This window comes from Falco rusticolus, chromosome 1 (assembly GCF_015220075.1).
Source record: "Falco rusticolus isolate bFalRus1 chromosome 1, bFalRus1.pri, whole genome shotgun sequence".
Lineage (NCBI taxonomy): Eukaryota > Metazoa > Chordata > Aves > Falconiformes > Falconidae > Falco > Falco rusticolus.
This window is the reverse complement of record NC_051187.1, coordinates 101,002,141-101,024,329: the sequence shown is the minus strand read 5'-3', so window position 1 is coordinate 101,024,329 and position 22,189 is coordinate 101,002,141. Positions and strand designations below refer to the sequence as shown.

The 22,189-nt window shown below is 43.2% G+C and overlaps 1 protein-coding gene across 1 annotated transcript in view; it reads right to left on the bottom strand.

Annotated features, from left to right (window-relative positions):
- The window catches only part of ANTXR2 (ANTXR cell adhesion molecule 2), a 120,144-nt gene extending 98,285 nt beyond the window's left edge, over positions 1-21,859 (bottom strand). Inside the window, exons 1-7 of the mRNA XM_037391869.1 lie at positions 21,536-21,859; positions 20,719-20,790; positions 17,667-17,738; positions 10,037-10,118; positions 8,897-9,004; positions 8,731-8,799; positions 7,508-7,588 (exon numbers count right to left, since the gene is read on the bottom strand). Coding sequence (XP_037247766.1) covers positions 7,508-7,588; positions 8,731-8,799; positions 8,897-9,004; positions 10,037-10,118; positions 17,667-17,738; positions 20,719-20,790; positions 21,536-21,690 — 639 coding nt within the window. The 5' untranslated portion in view covers positions 21,691-21,859. The remainder of the gene's footprint in view (positions 1-7,507; positions 7,589-8,730; positions 8,800-8,896; positions 9,005-10,036; positions 10,119-17,666; positions 17,739-20,718; positions 20,791-21,535) is intronic.
- Between the last annotated feature and the right edge of the window lie 330 nt (positions 21,860-22,189).

The following is a 22,189-nucleotide window of genomic DNA, read 5'->3' as shown; positions in this document are numbered from 1 at the left end:
GCTATTAATTTTTTTTTTTAATTAGTAAGGAAAATCTGGCTCAAAACAACTTACCACTAAGGAAACACTACATTTCACTTGGACTTGCAAGTGCTTCACTCCAAGTGAGTTTTACAGCCTCCCTTATGTAACAGAACTGATAGCCATGCCAGGATAGCTGACAAGTCAAATTCAAATCACAAGGCACACACATGCTCATGCAAACTGGAACCATGTCAGTTATGTTGCTGGCTTATCAAGCTCTCTGTTCTCTAGGAGAACATTATATGGTTTGTAATATGTCAGAGAATGTCAAATTAAAGGCTGCACAGCAGTGAAGGGTAGAGCAGAAAGCATTCTATTCCAGGCCATTGATTCCTTTTAACAACTACATGCAGTAATTCCCAAAACTATCTACTCTGTCTCAATCACATGGAAAACATAGCACAACGTTAGTTCTAAACCTTGCACCCGGTGCAGCTTGCATATCAGACCATCCAAAGGGACTGATGAAGATGAATGATTTAATCAGAATAATTCTTTTAATGATAACTTGTTGCATTTCTCCTCCCCCCACCTCCTTAAATGTTTAATAGTTTGCTTCCTGGATTCACAGTGCATAAATTGAGCATATTTTCTTCCTACAGGAAATGATCCAATTAAGTTGATGTATAATTGATAATGAACCATTTAAGCTGATTTTGCTCTTGAAAAATCTTAACAGCATGTGGTCAGTTGGTTGACCCTCCTTCCTTCATCCACACCCATTTAAGGAATAAGGGGAAGGTCAGACTCTGCATACTCTAAGCAAGGTGGACTATGGAAGAATTTCAGCTCTAGTGAGATAAGCTAGTTCATGACAGAAGTATCAGCTACTTCAGAATAATGTAGTCCCCGATTGCTACTCAATGGCCAAGATGCAAGCCACCAAGACACAAGCAGTTTAGACAGAAGAGGCTCAGTGAACATTCACATTAGAGGTACTGTGCATTTACCAGAACATCTAACCTTGGAGCACTAACTGTTGTGGTTGTTAAATTTCCCACTACACCTGAAACGTGAACTCTGCTGACCTGTCCTATTGCCTTACAGCAGGTAACAATGCCAGATGTTGATTGACTCATATGAGTTTAGTAATTCACTATCACCTCAGTGCAAAAGTCAGGTCAGAACAAGGAAGTGTTGCTGATAGCTTATCTAGTGCAGAAGGTGTCAGATTCACAGAGACCAGAGGACATTTTTGTAAAGTCCTTGCAGTAAGTTTTACAAACCTAAAGGCTAAAATTGTTCTTCGCTCTGGCCTACCTCAGCATAACTGGCTATCACTTGCTAGACTTCGTTCCTTCCCCCATCCGGCATCAACTCACTGTTCAATGTGAGTCGCTTACCTCTCTCCCTGCTGACTTTTTTTGTTAAGACTCTAAGGCATACAGGTCTGCTTTCCACCAAATCTTGCCAACAGCCTGTGTGGCCCCTCCCTCTACTGAGGCACTGGGGTACAAGTGTAGTGATGACAACTGTTGCCACATTCAGGGTGAGAAGTGACTTGTCATGTACTGAGAACTGTTGAGCACACCACTGCGATGTATGTTTTCTGCAGTGGTTCCCCCTAGGCCCTGCTGATCTAGCTGTCACCAGTTCATGTAACTTAAAGGTAGGAATGCACTGTCGTGCACAGTGATTGATACAGTGACCATCTAACTGAGTGGAAACCCACCCACCTCCCCCCAGATATTCAATACGTATCCTTCACTGTTGCTCAAATGAATGTGAATGCTAAAAAGATTTTGCTGACTGTTCTTTATAAGCAGAGTTCCCTCTATCCTAAAACAAGAGTTTTGCTGGAAAGAATTCTGCAATTAGGCAGTAGGATTTTTTTATAGCACTACCTGCTTATACCACTCTAGCAAGAGTCTGCCCCTACGTTCATGGTGCATATTTTTTTAAAGGACTCTGGACGCATTTAATCCTTTGTTCAATTTTACTGTTCCTAGGTACACTCATGGGATGGGTTCTAAGTAACTCTACTTTAGCCTCAGAGTTTATATGCTACAAACACCAAGGTCTCCTCTCCCGCAAGTTACCCTTTCACTGAGAGGTCGATACTTGAGTAGATACTGAGAAATGTCACCACAAGGGGTAAGGTACCACATAGCAAGTGGTACTACTCATTTCAGCGCAGGCATTTTCACAAGAAAAAGCTCTGCCTGAGCAAAGAACTACTGATGTATATATTATGCTATTCTTCCACGAATCATTCCTTCCTGTGGTACTGTCCCTTCCCCCTCATGGTTACACTGTTAGCTAACCTTCTTCCAGTTTTTGTTAGTATCATTCCTGCAGCAACATTAGTACTGGCAACACAGTAGTCAAGGCACAGCTGCAGCAGGGCCATCCACAGGCGGTGGTGCAGTGTCTTGTCTCTCCATACCTACGCTAACGTTCAAGACTTAACATTCTGTGGCAATATTATCTATGAATTTGTAACTTTTCTTGGACAAACTTAAAACTTTATGCATAAAGGTTAGAGGTTTTTCCTGAGAGGCTTAGCCACCCTGGAGACAATTTAGCTTCAATTTACAATGTTTTAGATAGTCTAACTGCTCAGCTTACATGTTTTGGTCAATTTCTTTTTGTCCACTATGTTTAAGGGTGGTTTTCCCACATAAAATGAACAATTTGAAACTGACCACCTGCAAAATGAACAAGCAAAGGACAGCTTACCAATTCTATTCCTAATCCTTCTCAGGCAGAATTCTTAAGAAATCTTGTAACAAAGATAAAACAATTTTAGATTGAACTTTTCTTCAACTGACTACTTCCTCTTACGTTCTGCACGTATCAGTTCCTGTAGTCTTATCTGATTACACTTTAATGGGGTTTCTTAAGTACAAAATATATTTTACCTTCCTGTATGAAGTGCTGCCACCTCACTTTAGTATAAAAATGTGTTTAAGTTGACTTAGAACCGTCACCCACCCTAATAACGTTACTGAAGTGAGTTCCACTAATGTAACTTTGAGAGGCAGTAGCCTTGTCCCATTCTGCCTGCAGAGACAACCAACTTCCACTCACAAATCAGCAGGACTTGTGTTTAACAGAAAGGGGAAGCAAGGTTCTTTCACTGTTTGTCTGGGGGTTTTTTCAGAATGTGGCACATAAAAGTGATTCAGATTTGTTGAGCTGTGCAAACCACATGCACAGAAACGTGCCACACAAGCAGGCAAAACTTGGGAAAATTGCAGGGGAAAACTGGAAAACAAAACATACTGGTTTACAGCAGAGCATTACAGGAACATTACAGAAACTTCAGCCTCATGAAAGATACTGTCTTGTTGAAAGACTCCATGTGTTTAATTCAAGCGGTATGGCACCTTGGCTCCCAGCTCCTTAATTTAATTGCTTATCACTATTCGTCCATTTATCATTTTGTTAGTGAACAGCTAAAATGAACAGTGTTCAGAACAGCAAAATTTCCTGCTCCTGTGAATACAAACATCTTCTGCTCCTCTCTGTGACCAGGAGTCCAATACTGTTTTTTACACTACAGAGAAGAGTTTAGCCAATGCCTGAGAGATCATCCAGTGCTCTCAAGGCTGTCAGCCCCACAGCCTTTAGTCACCTTGCAGAAACTCATCTCTCACGGAACTTTCAAGTCTGACTGAGCTATCTCATAGGCACAAAGTCTCCACAGTTTCACCTGATGCAAGTGCTGGTTCGTAACCATATCTGGTAAGTGCAAGTGAGGCACTCTTGAGCTTCCTTCCTTACAGACTGCTTGCTTACAGCTCAGCACCCTTGGATCAAGAAATGTGCAGCCTCACTAACACACCCCCAAAAGCCAGGTAGGAAAGTGCTATTTTAGTTATGACAGATGGACTCAGACTTAACAGTATAAATGATAAATTCTCAAGTGGTTCTTTATCAAATGGGTAAAAGAAAATAATAACATATATAAGAAAGGAAGAGAAAGAAGAATGGATTTCATTTTCTTATATAGTACTGAACTGGCACACGGTGATATAAATTGTGCTCTCCCAAACCCTTACAGTTCACGCTGCTATGGCTTGCTCATGAGGCCATACTCCATGTAATTACCAGCCAAACTACATCAGTAAACTGCTCCTGATAGCATAATAACTTGCCTTCAGCATTTTTCTTTTAAGCTCTAGACTTTTCCTTAGATTTATTTACCCTGACAATGCTGTTTAGTTACTACTTTGTGAAGTTAGAGGTTAGCAGCATCAGAAGAGCTGGAAAATTCATAAAATGGTTGGCTCTTCACAGAAGCCTGCACAGGGTTTTGAATCGCTAGTTGGTATTATTCATCAGAAACCAAACACAGCATGGTGGTGCTTAAATCCTTACTCACTTCACTGGGATTTTATCTTAACTAATAAGAAGGTCAAAACACAATGCAAGCCACTCAACATCTGAGTTAGGTTTTCTCTAAATGTTCATCCCTACTGTCTTGAATGTTAATCCCTTGCCAAAATTAAACATATTTTGTGTATCTGTCCAAAGAAAATAAATTGGAATTACTTAGGCTTCAAACAACTGCAGAAGCAGGTACTAACAGATACTCTATGATCGAACTCATCACTTTTTTTTTTCATCAACAAATGAAGATTAACTGCTCAGCTCTCCTGGAATTTGCTATAACAATGTAGCAGCCAAAAAATTTCACAGCCAAGTCTGGTAGACAAATGTAGTAGAGGCTTTGAGCAGCTCCTCCAATCATTCCTACTGAACAGTTCTGTGCTGCAGTTTTGCTTGAGGGTTTTAATTCCTGGGTTGCTGCCATTTCTGTAAACAGTATATTTTCGCTAAACGAGAAGTGTTCAACAATGTTCATGGAGGGTTTCACAACTGCACCTTTGACACCACACTTTGAGCAATACTTCTGCGTGTTTGTGATGTGGGTATTTCACTTTCATCTGTTTTGAAATTAGCTTTCCCTTTTATGAGAGTGTCTCTTTGAGCCCGTATTCTCTAGCTAACTTGCAAACTGAAATAGATTTATAATTGTGAATAAAAAGGAAAACTGACTATTTCATGTTCAATTAGATCTGCATATCAGCTTTATAATGCAATGAGAATGAATTGGCAGAATCGGTCTGTCAAAAGCCCTTCAAAGAAAACAGAGTTATAACTACAGTGTACCAAAAAGTCATATTAATACAGCCACCACACATGCACTAAAAAAAAAAAAAAAAAAAGAAAGAAGAAAAAAATGCATTAAAAAAAAAAACTAAACCAACAAACAAAAATCACTATCTACGAATACTTCCATCCATGTTCTGTGGTGAAATTGGGACGCTGGCAAAGTATCATTCTCCCACTGCTTCTAATAAACACATTTAACATCTTTACTAGAGAAAAGGAAAGGGGAGTTTCAAATGCCTTGACTGCTCAATGAAATTCTGGTTAGATTCAGTGATTTTCAGAAATCTGTAAACAATATTTAAGCCTCTAAAAGCTCTCAGGAGCTATCAAATCACTAGCATTAACTGGTTTTGTTGGATGCTTTATCCCAACAAACAAGACTGATGCAGGTAAGACTGAAGTCAGTTGATTTTTTTCTATCAGAAAGGCCTTATGCTCCTTTATTTATAAGCAAAAACATTTTCCACTGCCCTGACAACCACAACATAGGAGTCTTTTTATGGACAGAAATGTGCAGTAAGCTAAGTGTTGAGAAGTCTACTCCAGCTGCAGTCTGTTAAAACCCTAAACAATTCAGTTCAGTCACCGTTTAAAGGAGCAGACAACGCATTTAAGATGTGGAACAGCATAGCTGAAGTTTGCTTTTTCTGTACAGCCCCTGTCAATGCTAAGCTGTTATCTTAAAACAAGGTCATACTGTTATGTGCGTTTTCTCTTGCTCTACAGCCATGATATTGTACAAATGAAGGATTTTTATGCTTGGGTTTTTCACAAGTGCCAGAAGAACCTGGACTGAGGTTTGTTTAAGAACCATCTGCCCAATCTTATCAGAAAAGCTTCCCTCCTCTGTCCACAAAAAAGTGAAGATGCTTGAAAGCTCCTGGGAGGTATAGAAGAGGCAATGGGCACTGCTATTAGCCAGAGACTGTCCAAAAATACCTTGGCCACAAATGGGGGATAATGGGACAACCTACGAGTGACACCAGTCTTCTGCGTGTTTGAAGAGCTGAACTCTTCAAAAATCTCAAGTGATCCTACCCCTGCTGCTTCAAGCACAGGGAAACCTGACTCCTTGGAATGATCCAATATGCAGGTCAGTGACCCTTGCTGGAGGGGAAACTCCAGGTGTGAATGTCTTTAATCCCTTGTCTAGTTCTATCTTGACATAGAAATTTTGAAATGTAGTATCCTTGGAAACTTAATGTAATCAACTGGGGTTAAACATTCAGCTCGTGAATAAGTCTATCACTAGTAGCTTCAATGTTGCATCATGTTGCACTAGCAGAGTAACGGATTCTTCTAAGTCTTTAAAATGGCATAGAATGAGATTTTTTAAAAAAAGCAGTACTGCATGGGGTGTACTGCCTTTTCAGGAATATAAACATCACTGCAAGAAAAGGTTGATTGTATTTCTTTAGAAGGTGCAATAAAGATTCTGAAGTTACACTTATTTAAAGCATCAAGAAGGAAAATAAGTTGTTTCATTATGACATCAACTTCCACAAAAAACACACTATTCAAGGGAAGTGATAAATTCATGACTGCATAGTATCCTGAATTTGAGCAGTATCCTTTGTTTATTAAAAAAGAAAAGCAGGAAAGGGAAATGAGTTATAGTGGGATCTCTCTCAGTAAAAGGATTTCATTATTGGTTTTAACTTGACTTTTTTTTTCATTGTGCTTCCTACATGCAGCAGCACCATCATTAACCTTGCTTAAAACACACAGCTTTTAGTTTAAGATGAGGCAAATAAATTAGGTCCCCACAACTGAACATGTCGTCTTGACACACAGCTAAAATACTGTCAAGCCACTGATCACAAGAAAAATGTTCTTCTTGCTTTGATCCCTTCTTGCAAATCAAAGTAACCAGTTGAATGGCCTCATCTCATTGAAGGGAGTTTCTCATGGAATGCTAAAAAAAAAAAGAAACTGAAAGTCTTATTGCTTACTGGGGAAAAGTGCGATTAAAGTCAAGGCTAAAATATGTATTTAGAATGCTTCTCTGTATATAAAGATTTAGACAATTCCTCATGATTTTAACCAGTTGTCCTCAACTCTTGCAGAGGAAATGTCCCATTTTTCATGCTAAACCTATAGCAGACATTCCTCAGCGCATGCCCCTCAAACTCACTACACTTGTATGGAGTCCTCCAACTCCCCATCAGGCCTGAGCATGAGCAATTCCAGGAGTGGCAGGCAACGTTAATTTACAGAACTGCATCTCTAAGATAAGGAGGAAAAAACTTAGTATTTTGTAATTACTGATTTAGGACCCAATTTTGTCTGGAAATGTAAGTGGGACCAGAGAGTAGTAAGCTGTAATCTTGAGGAAATATTAAGCTTATTGCCTGATACTCACAGAATTTATTATCCCCTTAAGTGCTTGGAATCCTCCAGTGACAGGGAAGACTTGCTCTTTTGTGTCAGCAATTTTTTCAAGCTTTGGAGAGAAAATGGATACAAACAGGTGAATCATTTGGCAAACTAAATCTGTCACACTGCTCTTTACCCTTAAAATGTACATGGATGTCTAAAAACAACTCCCATCAACTCTGCAAAGAGAAGGAACATTCTGAAGTTCCCTCACAGCTAACTATGGCTTTCCTAAACAGGAAGACTTACTACAACCTACTACAGCTAACAAAATGGTATAGTGGCTAGCCATCATGACAAACCACCACACCAAAGAAACCTTTCAGTGCCTGGATCTTGGCAGTGATTTCATAACTCTTTCCAAATATCTTCCCTGTTTGCTCTGCCTTCCATTAAAGGCTTTCTATGCACTTGCTATATAGTGAAGGGCCATTTGCCTACTTCTCCGTTGTCACGGCACTCTCCAAACCAGCCAGCTGCAACAAGGCCTTTTACCACCACGTACCAACATACTGTCCATGCCAGTCCCTCTGCTGCCTTCTCCCAGTCTCTTCTCAGCCAGGGCACACACTCCCTTCTCTCTGCTTCTTCCTCCTCTCTCTCCCTCGGCTGCTCCCTCTTCACTGGCTGCCCAACCGCTTCACAGAACCAGCCACAGCTGCACCTTGTCTACATCAGCCAACCCACGCCCTGAAGCCAGCCCACAGCTGTATGTTAGCAATGTTAATTAACCCGGCTTCATTCCTCTACACTTTGTTTAAGTCACCTCCACTGTACAAGAGTAGCTACAGCCTTCACTAGGACATGACAACCATGGAAGAGCTTTCAGTCAATGAAGGACATTTTCTATTTTCTTCTTTTTCTTATTCCAAAGCTGTTGTAAACGCTACTTGAAGCTTGTCTGTACCTACTTTGTTGATGCGACCCGTAGCCTAATCTGGTTACCATCTTAATGACAGGGGTTCTACCTGTATCATTTCCTGCTGGCAACTACCAGCTAGCAAGGGTATTTCTGACAGGTCTTCTCAGTAATGAAAGCAACATGCACACATTCTCTGTCTATATACACATCTTAATACGTGTCTGCTTCCTGAGACAGAGAAGATGTTATACTACCTAACGTAAGTAAAATTAATTTCTGTATTACTTAACTGTATAAAACCCTGCGACAAGGTACTGCCTAGTAATCTAGAACAGTAACATTCTTACCTGTTCTTGTACAAAATCAAGGACACCAACACAGTAAACTCTAGCTCCCAGCTCTCTGGATTTCTTTGCCTGTCCCAAAAAAGAACAAAGGAATAAGCATTTTTTCATTCAACAGGCAACACCCAAACTTTTCAGAATATAATATGCATTTTGACCTAGTGCTCACCTCTTTCTCTGCATGCAAGGGAATCAGACCATCTAGCTTGCCATCTGTCAATGCAATGATGATACTAGAAAACCTTGAGGCTCCTTGCTTCGCAATTTGCATGTTGGCCTGAAAACAAAAAACATTTATCCAGCTGAAAAATACACCTGAACTTTTAACCAAGGTGCATCTTCTAAGTGACTATAGCATCTGACATAACATTCAGCCTCATCTTCAAACCCATCTCTCACGACAATCCTCTGCCTCCCTTTAACTCACTACAACAAGGATATCACTCATCAGTATTTTCCAGTCACTGGTGAGTCCATCTCCAAAGGGCTGGGGTCACTAACTGATCAACCCTTAGAAACAAACACTTGATTCTTTCAGGACAGATACTCTTCAAGTTGTGAAGCTCACTTCTCTTTAAATCCACTATAAGGTTTCCTTTGCTACACCCCAGATTTCAAATGCCAGTCCGTAGGTTCCAAGATACAAAAACAATGGCTTAAAACTGAGTATTTTTTTTTAAATGCTTCTGTTTGCCTAGCTTTTCAGCCTTGTAGACTGCAATTACAAACTTGGCTCCACTGGCATAAAGGAAGAAACTGAGTTTCTATCCATAACAGTGAAAGCATAGATCCTCACCTTACCCCTCACTTTCAGGGCCTGAGTCCTTCAGCAAAACTGCAAACAAAAATGTATGTCTCAAGAAAATATAGTGAGTTGGGAACTCCATAACTAAGACATTCCAAAATTAAGACCATTTGTCTTGAAAATGCTGATCTGTGCAGTAAACTCTCATAAGCACGTGTTCTAGAAGGCACTGTTAAGACTCGCAGCCCTACAAAGCTGCATGTGACTGTTTACCATGTAGTTGGTATGCTGTGTTAGCTGTTAAATTCACAACAAAGAACCACTCTCCTGCGAAGGATCAAGTCAAAGAAATTCCATATGGCAATTTTCTGTGATGGCTAATCTTCTGCATGGGATTTGCATAGTATCTGAGCAATCTTGGAACTACTTAGGAAACCAAAAAGATTTGAGTGTTAACAGTCTGAGGCACATGATCAACCCATTTATGTTACAGGTTGCTGGTTTTCTTATCCAAAGGGTGAGAACAGAGGATATTTTGATTGCAGGAAGATGATTAAAACCTACCTGTTTTAACCCTTCATGTATATATGTGTCACCTGCTGGTTTTACCTCCTCCAAATCCTTAAGACCTTTCTTGATTTTCTCTCTGAAAACAAAAGGGTAAAAGACTGTTGGCGTGATGTGAAGTGGGGAAAGGGGTTAGTTTATTGATGGAAAAAATTTTATTTGCCATAAAGAAGATCTGAAATTAAAATCTGTAAAATACAGCATTTAGCTGAGATACCACGTGGAGGCGGATTTTGTATTTGCAACGGAAACAGCACTGCGGTAACAGATCTCTTAGACCTAAATAACACAATATGCCTCAGTGAGTCAAAGACCTAGAATCTAGTAAAATGTTTCAGACAGAGTAGATATTACAAAGAAGTGGCAACGCCTCAGCATTAAACAGCCCCATGGAAATTCTGTTATATTAAGTCTACTTTGCTCTTTTAAACCAACTTCACTTCCAATCATGCTGCAGTTAAAAAAGAAATCCCCTAAAACAGCAGTTCTATTTCTAGAGAAACCTTCCAGGTCAATATGCAGGTATTTAATGGGGTAGGACAGAATCACAATAATTAACATCATCTCCCTTAAAGAGTAAGTATCAGTAGGCAAATGCAGCATTTGCAAGACACCTCTCATATCAAAGAAAAGGGACTACAATTAAGGATAGTTTTTTTAATTTTTGGCTGTCTCTACCTCTCTATGTGACCTTTGACAAGACATCACACTGGCACACAGGTCACAGTTATTTAACAGAAGGATAAGGTTGTGCCATGATTTCTCATGGGCGAATAAATCCATCTTTGACTGGGAGATGCTAACTATGATGGTAAGACTGGAGTAGCTGCTAGCTAGCACAAAAGGAACTTTCCCCAGTGAACTCAACATGAGGGGGAAAAACAGGCAGAGAGACTTTACCAAAATAATCACATCTGGGAGTTCTTCACTCTTCTCTTATGCAAGTAAAATTCTAGTGAAGGCCATAGAAAGTTGTGGGAGGAAAGGACAAGGAAAAACTAAGTAGGGGCAAAATTTGGGCCAGAATATATAGAACGCTGTAGCAAACATAGGTCACAAAGGGAAAACCAGCTGAGGTGAGGAGATGGAGGGAAAATACATCGCATAATGGATGAAAGCTTTCCTTAGGGCAAACAAAATGAGAAAGAATGCATATGCTGCTCTGCCTGAATGCCACCCACTAGTCATTTGTTCTACTGATGGGCTTCCTCTATGTTTAGAAGCTCTGTTCCAAAGTACAATCCATAGCTGTAATAAGCTCCCAATCACAGGATCAACCGATACAATCGGAAAGGGGGGTGGGGTGGGAAGAGAAATGTGGCATTGAATGTATGGAAGATAATAAGTTACGTAAGATAATACAGTCTGTTTGATCCAAATATTTTACATTCAGCATCTATAGAAACAACTTAAAACTGATTATGTATGAACGCAGATTATAAACCACATACTTAGTGCTTGCCAGAAATGAGTGGCAGCGCATCACAGGCGTTAAGTGTTCTGCTGCCAAGAAACAAGCTGCAACTGAAGTCCCAGTTTTTCTGAAACAGATTTCATTTTGCAAAAATAGCTTTTGTACAATCAGTTCAGTTTTATTTATCTGAAATGTCTTGTGACCGGGTCACACAGAAATCTCTGGTGTTTCCAGGCCTCTGCCTACAAGGGGTTCCAGGAAAATCTTTGGCAGCATGAGCATTTTTAGCTGCACTTAATCAGTCACCATCTCTTTCCCTCTGGGCACATCTGTACTAGATAGGCCCTGCCAGATGTGAACAAACTCCACCTGTGCTCCAAGACGGTCAGGTACGACTGAGTCCTAGTCTGGGTATCACAAGGCCAATGTGGGTGCGGAACTCAGGGTCGCAGCAAATGAGCCCCACCAGACAGCAGGAGAGGTTAGTTCAACCACACTAGAGCTCACAACCAGCTGGTTTGGAAGGTGGGCACAAGAGCTTGCATCTGCCTGAATCATTCTGATAATGCGACTCTCCTTAGTCAGTCAGCCATAGCACTCTGAAGCCCTCATTCCCATTCTTCAGTGTCTCAAAATTCTCCTTTCTCTAGTTTCTGTAACAATTTTTTATAGCCACAATAATCCACAGAAGTGGTCTGGTTTTAAAAGTCATCAGTACTGCAGTAACAGAGCCATGACCTCAGCCTGGGTGTCTGGACACTGCTGCAATACAGTTCAGTAACAGTGATAAAGGCTGAAGGGCCACTGGCTTCATGGTGTAAGTCAGACAAGGAACAGAGGCAAAAAAGCAAAACAAAATCAGCAACTTGCAGCCTGTCTGTGTTTGGGCTGAATGAGTACACATGTAAAATCTTTTCCCCGTTCAGCATATGCACTGCATCACATCTCTCTTTTTTTAGAAAATGCACATCTAATTTTTAATAGCTATCCTGTCTATTCTCTCTTTTAATCTTTGTAACAACTTCAGATAATTCTTCTAGCAGCAGCCAGCCAAACACAACCACAGCTACAAGCTCTCAATCATTTTGCTCCGTGGACCCTTTTTAGCTAGTCCATGAACAGGGGCTGCAGCTGTAATCCCAGGCTGGCTGAGGTCAAGAGAGGTTCTGGCAGCAGATTCAGCAGCGTCCACTGCTCTTACTTCTCTGGGGAGCTCTGCTGTGCTCTGCCTCAGGGAGTGGGACCTTGCATCAGCACTAGACACCATGGCTGCAGAGGGCTTGTGTGCTGTGGCACATGGGCCTATCTACGAACACTGCTCCCTGCACAGGCCAAAGTCCATGCTGAGCTTGTCTTGTACTCTCAGTGCCTTCCCAAGGCAGGGAACTGCGTAAGTGAATTTAGAATTGAAAACAGACAGTTAGCGAAGAGAGATTACAGAGCAGCCCAGCTTTGCAAATATCTGAAGAAATTAATTTAGCATAAATTGAAATGTAGCAACTTCTCCTGAGCACACTCCACAATTCAGATTTACTTTCAGGTCTAAGATGTTTGCCTTTCCAAGTTCAAATTATGCCAAGGTAACCATCACCAGTTTACAGAAGAGGTTTCTCTGCATTAGCTCCATTGCGCCAAGCTGCAAGCTTTTATTTAAGCAACCCAACTGGTTTTGTCTTCATTGCTGTTCAATATTATGTCTTGCTTTAAGTAAGTTTAATTGACACAATGCTAAAAACAGTGCTGTCAGCAGCCAAGTGGTCAGGCTACCGATGTTGTTAAGGCACTGCCTTCTTTCCTTGCATAGACAGGGCCACAGTCAGCACTTGTTGGCAGTGGAAGACAGGTAATACTTTCTTCTACTGCAGCAGGATGGAGATCACACCCCTGTTTGAGAGGACCAACGATAAAGCTACAGACCAGTTACGAAACACAAGCCACTTTAGTTTCTCAGAGACGCGATTAGAACACTTAACAGAAAGGGACAATAATTTGCCTTAAAGGAAATAGATGCATCTTCAACACGTACAAAGGCAGGCTTATTACTTGAAAGCAAAGTATGCTTGAGGACTGAATCTTAAAAACCATTCCAATCCCTGATTTTTTTTAGGGAGAAAATTTTGTGCTTGTACATCAGTGCTGCAGAGGTTAGAACCAGCTAAAATTGCCACACAAGCTTCAGATCGTCCCGATTCAGCTGGGCAAGGGGCTGCCTTGTACAAAATGCAGTTTTAAGTGGCAGTATTCTTAGCTCTTCTGGGTGGGGAACAGTATCTCCTATTTCTTTTCCATGTTGCATTCTACCTACTGAAGTGCTGGAATCCTGAATCATTTTTCAGTGTGTTGAGAGTATGAGCACTGGCAGGGAAATTGTGATTCCAAATAAGCGTATATTCATCATCAGGAAAGAGGCTATGTGCCTGTGAGGCTACTTTATCTCTAACAAATAAAGGCAAACAAAACAGGTACTTCGGTTTTGCTGCTAAGAAGGAAGTATAGTAACAGGAACACAAAATTTGTCAGTGAAACAAGGGCAGGGGGGAGGGGGGAGGAAGTGTTCTTTAAAAAAAAGTGTTACAGTTACATCCCCGATGAACAGAGCTATCATACTGGTGACAGTAAGCCCCATGCATCAGCCTCCCCAGATGCATGATTTGGGGGACGTTCCTACTTTCTGCACCTCTCAAACACTACAGAGAGCTCAATACAATGATAATAATTGTTCTGCTTCAAATTTCAGGGCTCCTGCACGGGCTCCAGATGAAAAACATGTCAGTGGCCATCCTGGTTTCAGCTGGGATAGACTTAATTTTCTTCTTAGTAGCTGATGCAGTGCTGTGTTTTGGATTTGGTGTGAGAACAATGCCAATAGCACACTGATGTTTTAGTATTGCTAGGTAATACTTATACCAAGTCAAGGACTTTTCAGTTTCTTGGGCCCTGCCAGCGAGAGGGCTGGAGGGGCACAGGACACTGGGAGGGGACACAGCCAGGACAGGTGACCCAAGCTAGCCAAAGGGATATTCCATACCATATGACGTCATGCTGAGTATATAAACTGGGGAAAGAAGAAGGAAAGGGGGGGACATCTGGCATTATGGCATTTGTCACCTGATGGAGCCCTGCTTTCCTGGAGATGGCTGAACACCTGCCTGCCGATGGGAAGCAGTGAATTAATACCTTGTTTTGCGCTGCCTGCATGCATGGCTTTTTCTTTACCTATTAAATTGTTCTTAAATCAACCCTCGAGTTTTATATTCTTTTCCAGTTCTCCTCCAGATCCCTCTGGGTGATGGGGGGAGTGAGTGAGCAGCTCCATGGTGCTTGGTTGCCAGTCAGGGATAAACCACAACAGTGGCTGTACTTTATACACGCAGCAGAACACACTCTCTGCAGATGGCTCTATTTTGGCAAGCTTCTTTGAATTGAAGTATAAGGTTAGCTTATGTGACCGAGGCAAAAAACGCATGAATGTCTCGCTAGGTTAAATGTCTCTGTGCAATAAAGGAATAGTCCATGCTCCACCAGACGAGCAAGCACAGTAAAGTACAGTTGGTCAGATACCAGGTGCTTAACTGTCCTATTTTTTCACCTTCATTCATATGATCTTCTTTAGCTCCAACTGGTGTTTCACCTAAGCAGAGTCAGCAGGGCTAGTCCCAGCTGTGGATGTCGGTCAAATGCTGCAGAAACAGGTCCACAGAAACCTGAAATTCTGCTGGCCAGCATACAGTTGGACAAAAGAGAATGCGAACAACAGTGCACCATCTGGATTACATCTGTAAATGTATCCACTTCTCCAAACAACTTTATTTTCAAAACTAGTAGCAAAACTGAGCCCCAAATGTGAATGCACAGATCTCTGTTTACCACTTAGCAGACAGTTTCCAGCTAAACTTCACAGGGGGAAACATGTATGTCTAAAATGGGATATAACCCTTGTGAGAAATCTTTTCCGTCTGGGTGTTATTTTTATTCTATGTATTTATGATAGGATTGAGTGTACTGTGGTTAACAGTGACTTCTGTTTCCAGAGTTATTCACATAGCACTGTTCATAGTCACAAAATATTTGGTAATCTGGGGGCTTTGATGCTATGGTGTGGGTTTCCTTATATCCACAGCTTTATTATGCAGTAAAAACCAACAAGAACTCTGTGCAAACAATCAGAAGCCTAAGGCTTTCAAAACAAAAAGACTTCCCTACTTTGAACTAACTGCTAGGAACCAATTAGTTTCCTGACATTTTTGAATTAGCAAGCAAGGGGGAAAACATCTCTGCAAGTCAAAAACGCACATAAAAAACCCAAGGCCATAACATCCCATAATCACACACACACACCCATCCCCAAAACTGCACTGTACTTAGCATCCTCATCTCCTGTTTGGAACAATGGGAGTTAGACATTCTAAGTCATTTTCCTCAGTTGACTTCTTCAATATTTAAAAGGATAGCTGTTCCAGCTGCACCTATCCATTCTTACCTGTGTACATATGGTCACAGTTACTAACATCTCCTTCTTCATTCTCCTTATAAACAGTAAGGGTAGTAATTCCCTTGCCCCTACCACGCTCACAAAAGCATCAGCAAACCCTGCATTAAAGAAAAGTCCCACAAAAGGAACTCACTAGAACTCAAGAAAGCTCTTGCTATGCTTTAAATGAGGCTTCTGAGAAAAATGCAGTTCTTTCCATGGCTTTAAACGTGCCACAGACATGCAATGAAAAAGGCCCTTGTGTTTCTGTGGCAGGGTTCCAGAGTTCTGCCCAAGCATTCCAAGTGGTCTGTATGCTATCAGTGCTGACTCTTCGTGCTTGATAAGGAATAGGCCACTGATGGGGATTAAGGGCCTATTGAAATGGAGAGAAAGGATGTCATTGACTTCAGGAGCACTCAGAACAGGCTTAAGTGTCCTCTCCTGACCTCTCTCAGGCCATCTGGAAAAATGGCTCATAACCTTCTCTCTCCCTGAAGACAGCAGATCCAAGTCCGGGTGGAGGGAAGTGAAAACTTGGCCATTCTCAAGTTCAGATGACTTCTTTAAATGCTATAACAGGAGGGGCTTAAAATTGGGGGGTTTGACATCCTATTTCTAGGATGTCATCATACATTTCTGCAGCGTGACACATCTGTCTGTTTCCAATGACAGGTCTCTTCAGTAAGTCTTGTACTTGCTATTATGTATTATTTTTTAAAAAAAACCACAAAACAAACCCAAAACCACACAGTAAACCAACTGACTATCGCAGACTATGTTTTGCACTGACCCTGCTAAAAGGAGCAAGAAAGGAAGGACTACCTCACGTCCATCCCACCACAGTTCATTAAAATGATTCCTAAATGTTTTAGCCACATGTCCGAAATCCCAAAAGTTGCGCAGCATGGCTAGCTACTGGACAGAAGGGGGAGAGAGAGAGGGGGGAGGTCGTGTTGGTTTTGACAAGGCTGAAAGTATACTGAAGGACTCTGACCACAGTGCAACTGTCCTCTGCTGAAAGCGCTGATTCCACAGTACAGTTTTCCAATTCCTGTGATTTCAGTAGATAATTTTGCAACAATCTCTTCTCCACCTGGTTTTCTCCTTCTGTTTCCCCCCACCTATCCTTGACCTATCCTAGCTGCTAATTCTTATCTGCTTTAGAAACCAGAGTGACCTTTGAAAACTTCAACTGAAAGGAAGGCACATCCATACATCATCACAGTGCCAGAACGATCTCACACCTTTCAAGTGGCACCAGCTCCACCGTCCAAAACCGATCTTGAAGTCATGATTTGAAAATGCAAAATGAAATATCTACCTTACATGAGACTATGGACAACCTTAATTTACCATTGTATTCTTTACCTAGACAGGAAAAAATACCAAAGACAGCTACAGATGTTGCTTTACAAACATAAAAGCAAGAATAATTTCTCCTGCTGTGCCAAGAAGATGCAGTCTCACACAGAGATGAAAACATTACTTGTAACTGTTCTGCAAAGTGGTGGCAGAGTTCACACCAAGAATTTATTTCCCATCATTCCTCTCCTTCATTTTTACTAGGCTATCCATCAATATGTTCACAAAATTAAATCCAGCTCTGCAGAGAGGCTTCATGACTGGCCACCACTTAAAAGTATCAGTTATTGTTCCGTATCTGTTACTGTTTCTCTGATTCAATAAGAGCCCTTGCCCGGGAGGAGGGAGAAGGAGAATTAAAAAAGCAGTGCACTAACCTGTCTCCAGTTAATGGCATAATGATGTGTGCTTGGGTGGAAAACACGATAAACGATAATCTCATCTTGGGGCTTTTAAAAAAATGAAAGAGGAAAAAAAAAAACACTTTTTAGACAAATGAAATGTACAGATGCACAGCATTCCATTCACTTATTCATGCTTCATCAGTATCATAGTCCTCCAACCTCCAAAGAACATACTTTTGAACTACAAATCTAAAATGAGAGAGGAATGAAAGGATTTCTGCCCATCTACTCCTTACCCAGATGCTTTGAGAATGATGCAGTGCAATTACTATTCTTCCTAGCCTGACAAGACTCCAGATCAAGACACGTTAAGATCTCATGTGACCCAACTGAAAGTGAACTTCATAGGTCGTAACCTACCGAAGTACAGAAGGTAATGCATCCTTTTATATTTTTATGGGTACTGGTATAAAAATAAGTCAGGGACATAGACTCTGGGTACACTCTTGCTCCAGGGTGCTAGGCATGGACACATTCAAAAGTCAGTTTCCCCTATTTAAAGGCTGATCCTGACAATTGTAAATTTCAAGCTGTGCTTTTTGGTCATAAAAGAAACAGTGCCTTCTGACTGACTCATCTCTAAAAAAGCTGCATGACAAACTCTTTCAGAACAAGTATGTTTTTCATTTGGTGATATAACAGGTGTGACGCTTAAGATCAACTTCCATAAAACTACGTGGGGAAATGTCATTATGACATGCAATACTGTAAAAATTTATTTTATGAAGGAATTCAGTGTTTTTTGAGAAAGCCCACCTGTCTCTTGCAACAAGATTACAAGGAATTGTATGCAACTATATTTATCCAACTATCAGTGGAAAATGCATTAGAACTGATACTCTGAAAGCCCAAGACAGTAACTTCCCCAAGGCAAGTTGTAACAACATCTCTCCTACCTGCTTTTAGTTTTTATTCATGGCAATGTCAATATATTCAGTAATTTTATAATTCACAGTCTATGTGTATGAGCATTAATTAATCAGGTTAATGTTAGTAAAGACGCAACGCTTGTAAAGATGAATGACTGTACATTTTCAGTTCACTTCTGTTGATAAAGCAACTTAAAATTATTGACATCATGGAAATTAAGTACTGGGCTAGTATTTGCACAGAACTGCACAGATCTTGGATTTAAGATTCAGTCTTGCAGTCTGTTCATTCAGGCTCTCAATATAAAAATCTGAATGTTCTAAATTCAATTATACTCTAAACCATGGGATTATCAATCTTCTTAGTTGCTGCAAGCAGCTGCCAAACTAAAAGCAAGTACTTGCAATCACAGTCTCTGGTAATCATGTCACCACCTAATCCAGGTAAGGTAAGACTCCCCTATTTGAGATGCAACTCTCTGTGCATAATAACCTTGAAGTTACGATTTAGCTAACTTGTCTTTAGGACAACCACAAAACTATCCTCTTCACAAGACATCCTGTTTCTGTTCCCCTCTCCAAGCACTCAGACACTGTGACAAGGGAGGAGGATTGTATGAACACACCCATTGACATGATCGCCCTGCCAGGGGCAGCCCTTTCAGAACCAAAATAATCAGTATGCAGCGCTATTAGTGCAACACGCAGTTACAGGCAAGTCCAACTGCAGCGCAGACACACCATCATGAATTAATTCTTCAGGTGAAGCACCAAAGGAAACTGCTACCAATTGCGGTTCCTTGCCTTCCTCCCACAACTACTCTTCAATTTAAGAAAGGGCAAAATAACTCTGTGCCCTATTCTAAAAGTGTACTGAGGCCTGAAGGCAGGACAAAGCCTCATCAGCCTTCAGGGGCACTCCAGCCCCACTGGGGAAACACAGAGGGAGATACACCGTTCAGGCTCCCACAAGAGCCCAACAGCTGTCATGCTGTGAAGGGTCTGTGCCACATAAGGCTGAGCGCTCAGCACCCAGATGCCGAGCGAGATGCCTGCAGGTTGGACTGTCTGGCTCTGTGCCATAATTGATCCTCCTTTGGTGTTGTGAAAGGTCAGCAGAGTGGCCAGCCAACTCAATAGCTTTATTTCAGATAATGCAGCCAGACCACTACAAACAACTGTTGCAAAAGGGAGCATCGCTTGGCTGTAAAAAAATGATGAACTGAAAGACCTATACTGAACAAGCACCACCCTTTCAGTGGGGTAAATGTGGGTTTTTACCACTCACTGAAAAGAAGTGCTGCTCTGGTATCCACAGGCTCTTTTTCTTTTATTGTTCTAGAGCTTACAAAATAACTCTCAAAAGCTTGTGTCACCCACTTGGTTTACAGAAGATTTGCTTTTCACAAGACGAATGTAAGCAATATTTAATTATGCAAGCCTAACTGTATCCCTTTATTAGCAAGGCAAGATTTTAATTGCCCACTGCACTTCATTTTCCTTTCCAAAAACTACCACAACATCTATGTCTCTGTCTTTTGGGGACTTCCTTTGTTTTATTCTGTTTTCTCAGTGTGGTTTTTTTAAAAGCAAATTGCTGCATCACAGTAATCCTCATCAGAGTATAGTTAGCCAGTATTTACATGAGCCATTTCTGTGGCAGCAATACTTGCCAGACAATACTGCTAGCCAGTCGCAAAGTTGATTACACATATGTACAACAAAATATACCGTTAACATGGCATAATCTTTCTGTACTCTTGAGCTTGAAAGATGCTCCCTTCCTTTTGCCCTGTACCATGTATTTACATATATACAGACATGCATTCAGACTATTTTAAAGAGAGCTCTAAAAGCAATACACAAAAAGCACTTCCATCAGAAATCAGGCACGTGGCTTATGAAAGAAAAGTTTAAAAAAATCATCAAATCACGTCTGAGAGTAGTTTCAGAGATCAAGTATCTAAAGATGCATACTATCACCTTTTTACTGAGCTCCAGACATGAGAAAATGAAGTAAAAGTTTCCAGTATTTTCCAGCAATCTGGGCACTAGAAGCCAAACTCTTAACATGTTTATGAAACGTATCTACTGAGCTTATAGAAGTCTTTTCAACATATCCCAGTATTATCAATGTCACACGCAGCAAAACGCACCTCACAAATCTCTCTGTCAGCTGATTTACAAAATCAAATATTTCATGCCAGTTCTGTGCTACGCTCCCAGACCTGAAAAGAAAACAAAAGCACGTTAGTAGGCCTTATTTAAGGAAGCCCGGCAAGGAAGGGTGACCACTTCAATGAGAAACCAGACAATACAGGACTAGTTGCTCTTCTAATTATTTCAAGTTACCGCCAACCCCGGCTCACGGTGGCACTCCCCTGTGATTTTTGACACGTTTTGTCGCGCGAAGGCATTAAACAGCACCCCGAAGTGAAAGACGCGTGAGGGCTCCCGCCGCCAGGCCCAGCGGCACCGGCTGCCCCTGCCCCGCTCCGGGCGCGTGCGGCCGCGCCGGCGGCACCACAACAACGCGGGCAGCAGCAGCTGCCGGGGGGAGGGGCGGCAGACGCCGCCGGGCGCTCGGGCCGCCTCAGCACCGCGCTCCCCGGTGCCCTCGGTCAGGAGCGGCGCCCTCGCCAAAATCCTCGCAAGTTTCCACGCAAGCGGGTGGGAGGGGGCGGGTGTCAAAACCACCCCGACCCACAACCCCGACGCCCCCCCCCCAAACCCCCCGCCACAGCGAGAGCCTAAAACTTTCCTTCCCGCTGCCACACCGACCCCCGCCCGCGCCCCCCCCTCCCCGCGCAGCGCGGCGGCGGCAGGCGGCCGTTAGCCCGGGGCGGCCGTTGGCCCGGGGCGGCCCCTCAGCCCCGCGGTGGCTCTGAGGGGTGCGCACGGCCGGAACAAAAGCCGCGCCCGGAGCAAAGCGGCGGCGGCGGCGCCGTCCCCGTCCCCCCGCGCTCCCCTTACTTGTCCAGCACGAAGTACATGTCGAAGGCGCCGTGGCACGACGGCCCCTCCGGGGCTGGGGCGGCGGCGGGCAGCAGCAGCAGCAGCAGCAGCAGCGGCAGCGGCGGCGCCGGGCCGCGCGGACCGAGGCGCCCCCGGGGCACGGGCCCCGCCATGGGGCCTCAGAATGGCGGGACGCGGCGGCGAGGGCAGGCGGGGGCCAGGCGCTGCCGTCCTGCCGCTCAGCGGGCGCGGGCGGTGCTGAAATGGCCGCCCCTCGCCCGTCGCCGCGGCTCGCCCGGCCCGGCCCGGCCCGACCCTCCCCGCCCGTCAGCCGCGGCGGCGGTGCCTGAGGCGGGGGCCGGGGCCGGGCGGGCTCGGCGCGCCCCTCTGCGCCTGTGTGGCGCGGCCCGCCTCCCTCACCCGCCCGGCCTCGGCGGCCACCCGCAACTTAGGCAATGGCGACCCCGCGCCGCCCCCCCGCCCCGCTCCCCCGCCGCAGGCGCCTCCCCGTCAGGCGGCGGCCTCGCCGGCGGCCCGCGGCTGACCCGGGCTTCGGGTCCCCGGCGGCCGGGTCCGGCGGGAGCCTCCCCTCGCCCTCCGCGAAGGCCCCGGCCCGGCGGCGGGGCAGGCTCCCGACGCGGAGGCCGCTTCTCGCCGTGTGGCAGCCGCTGC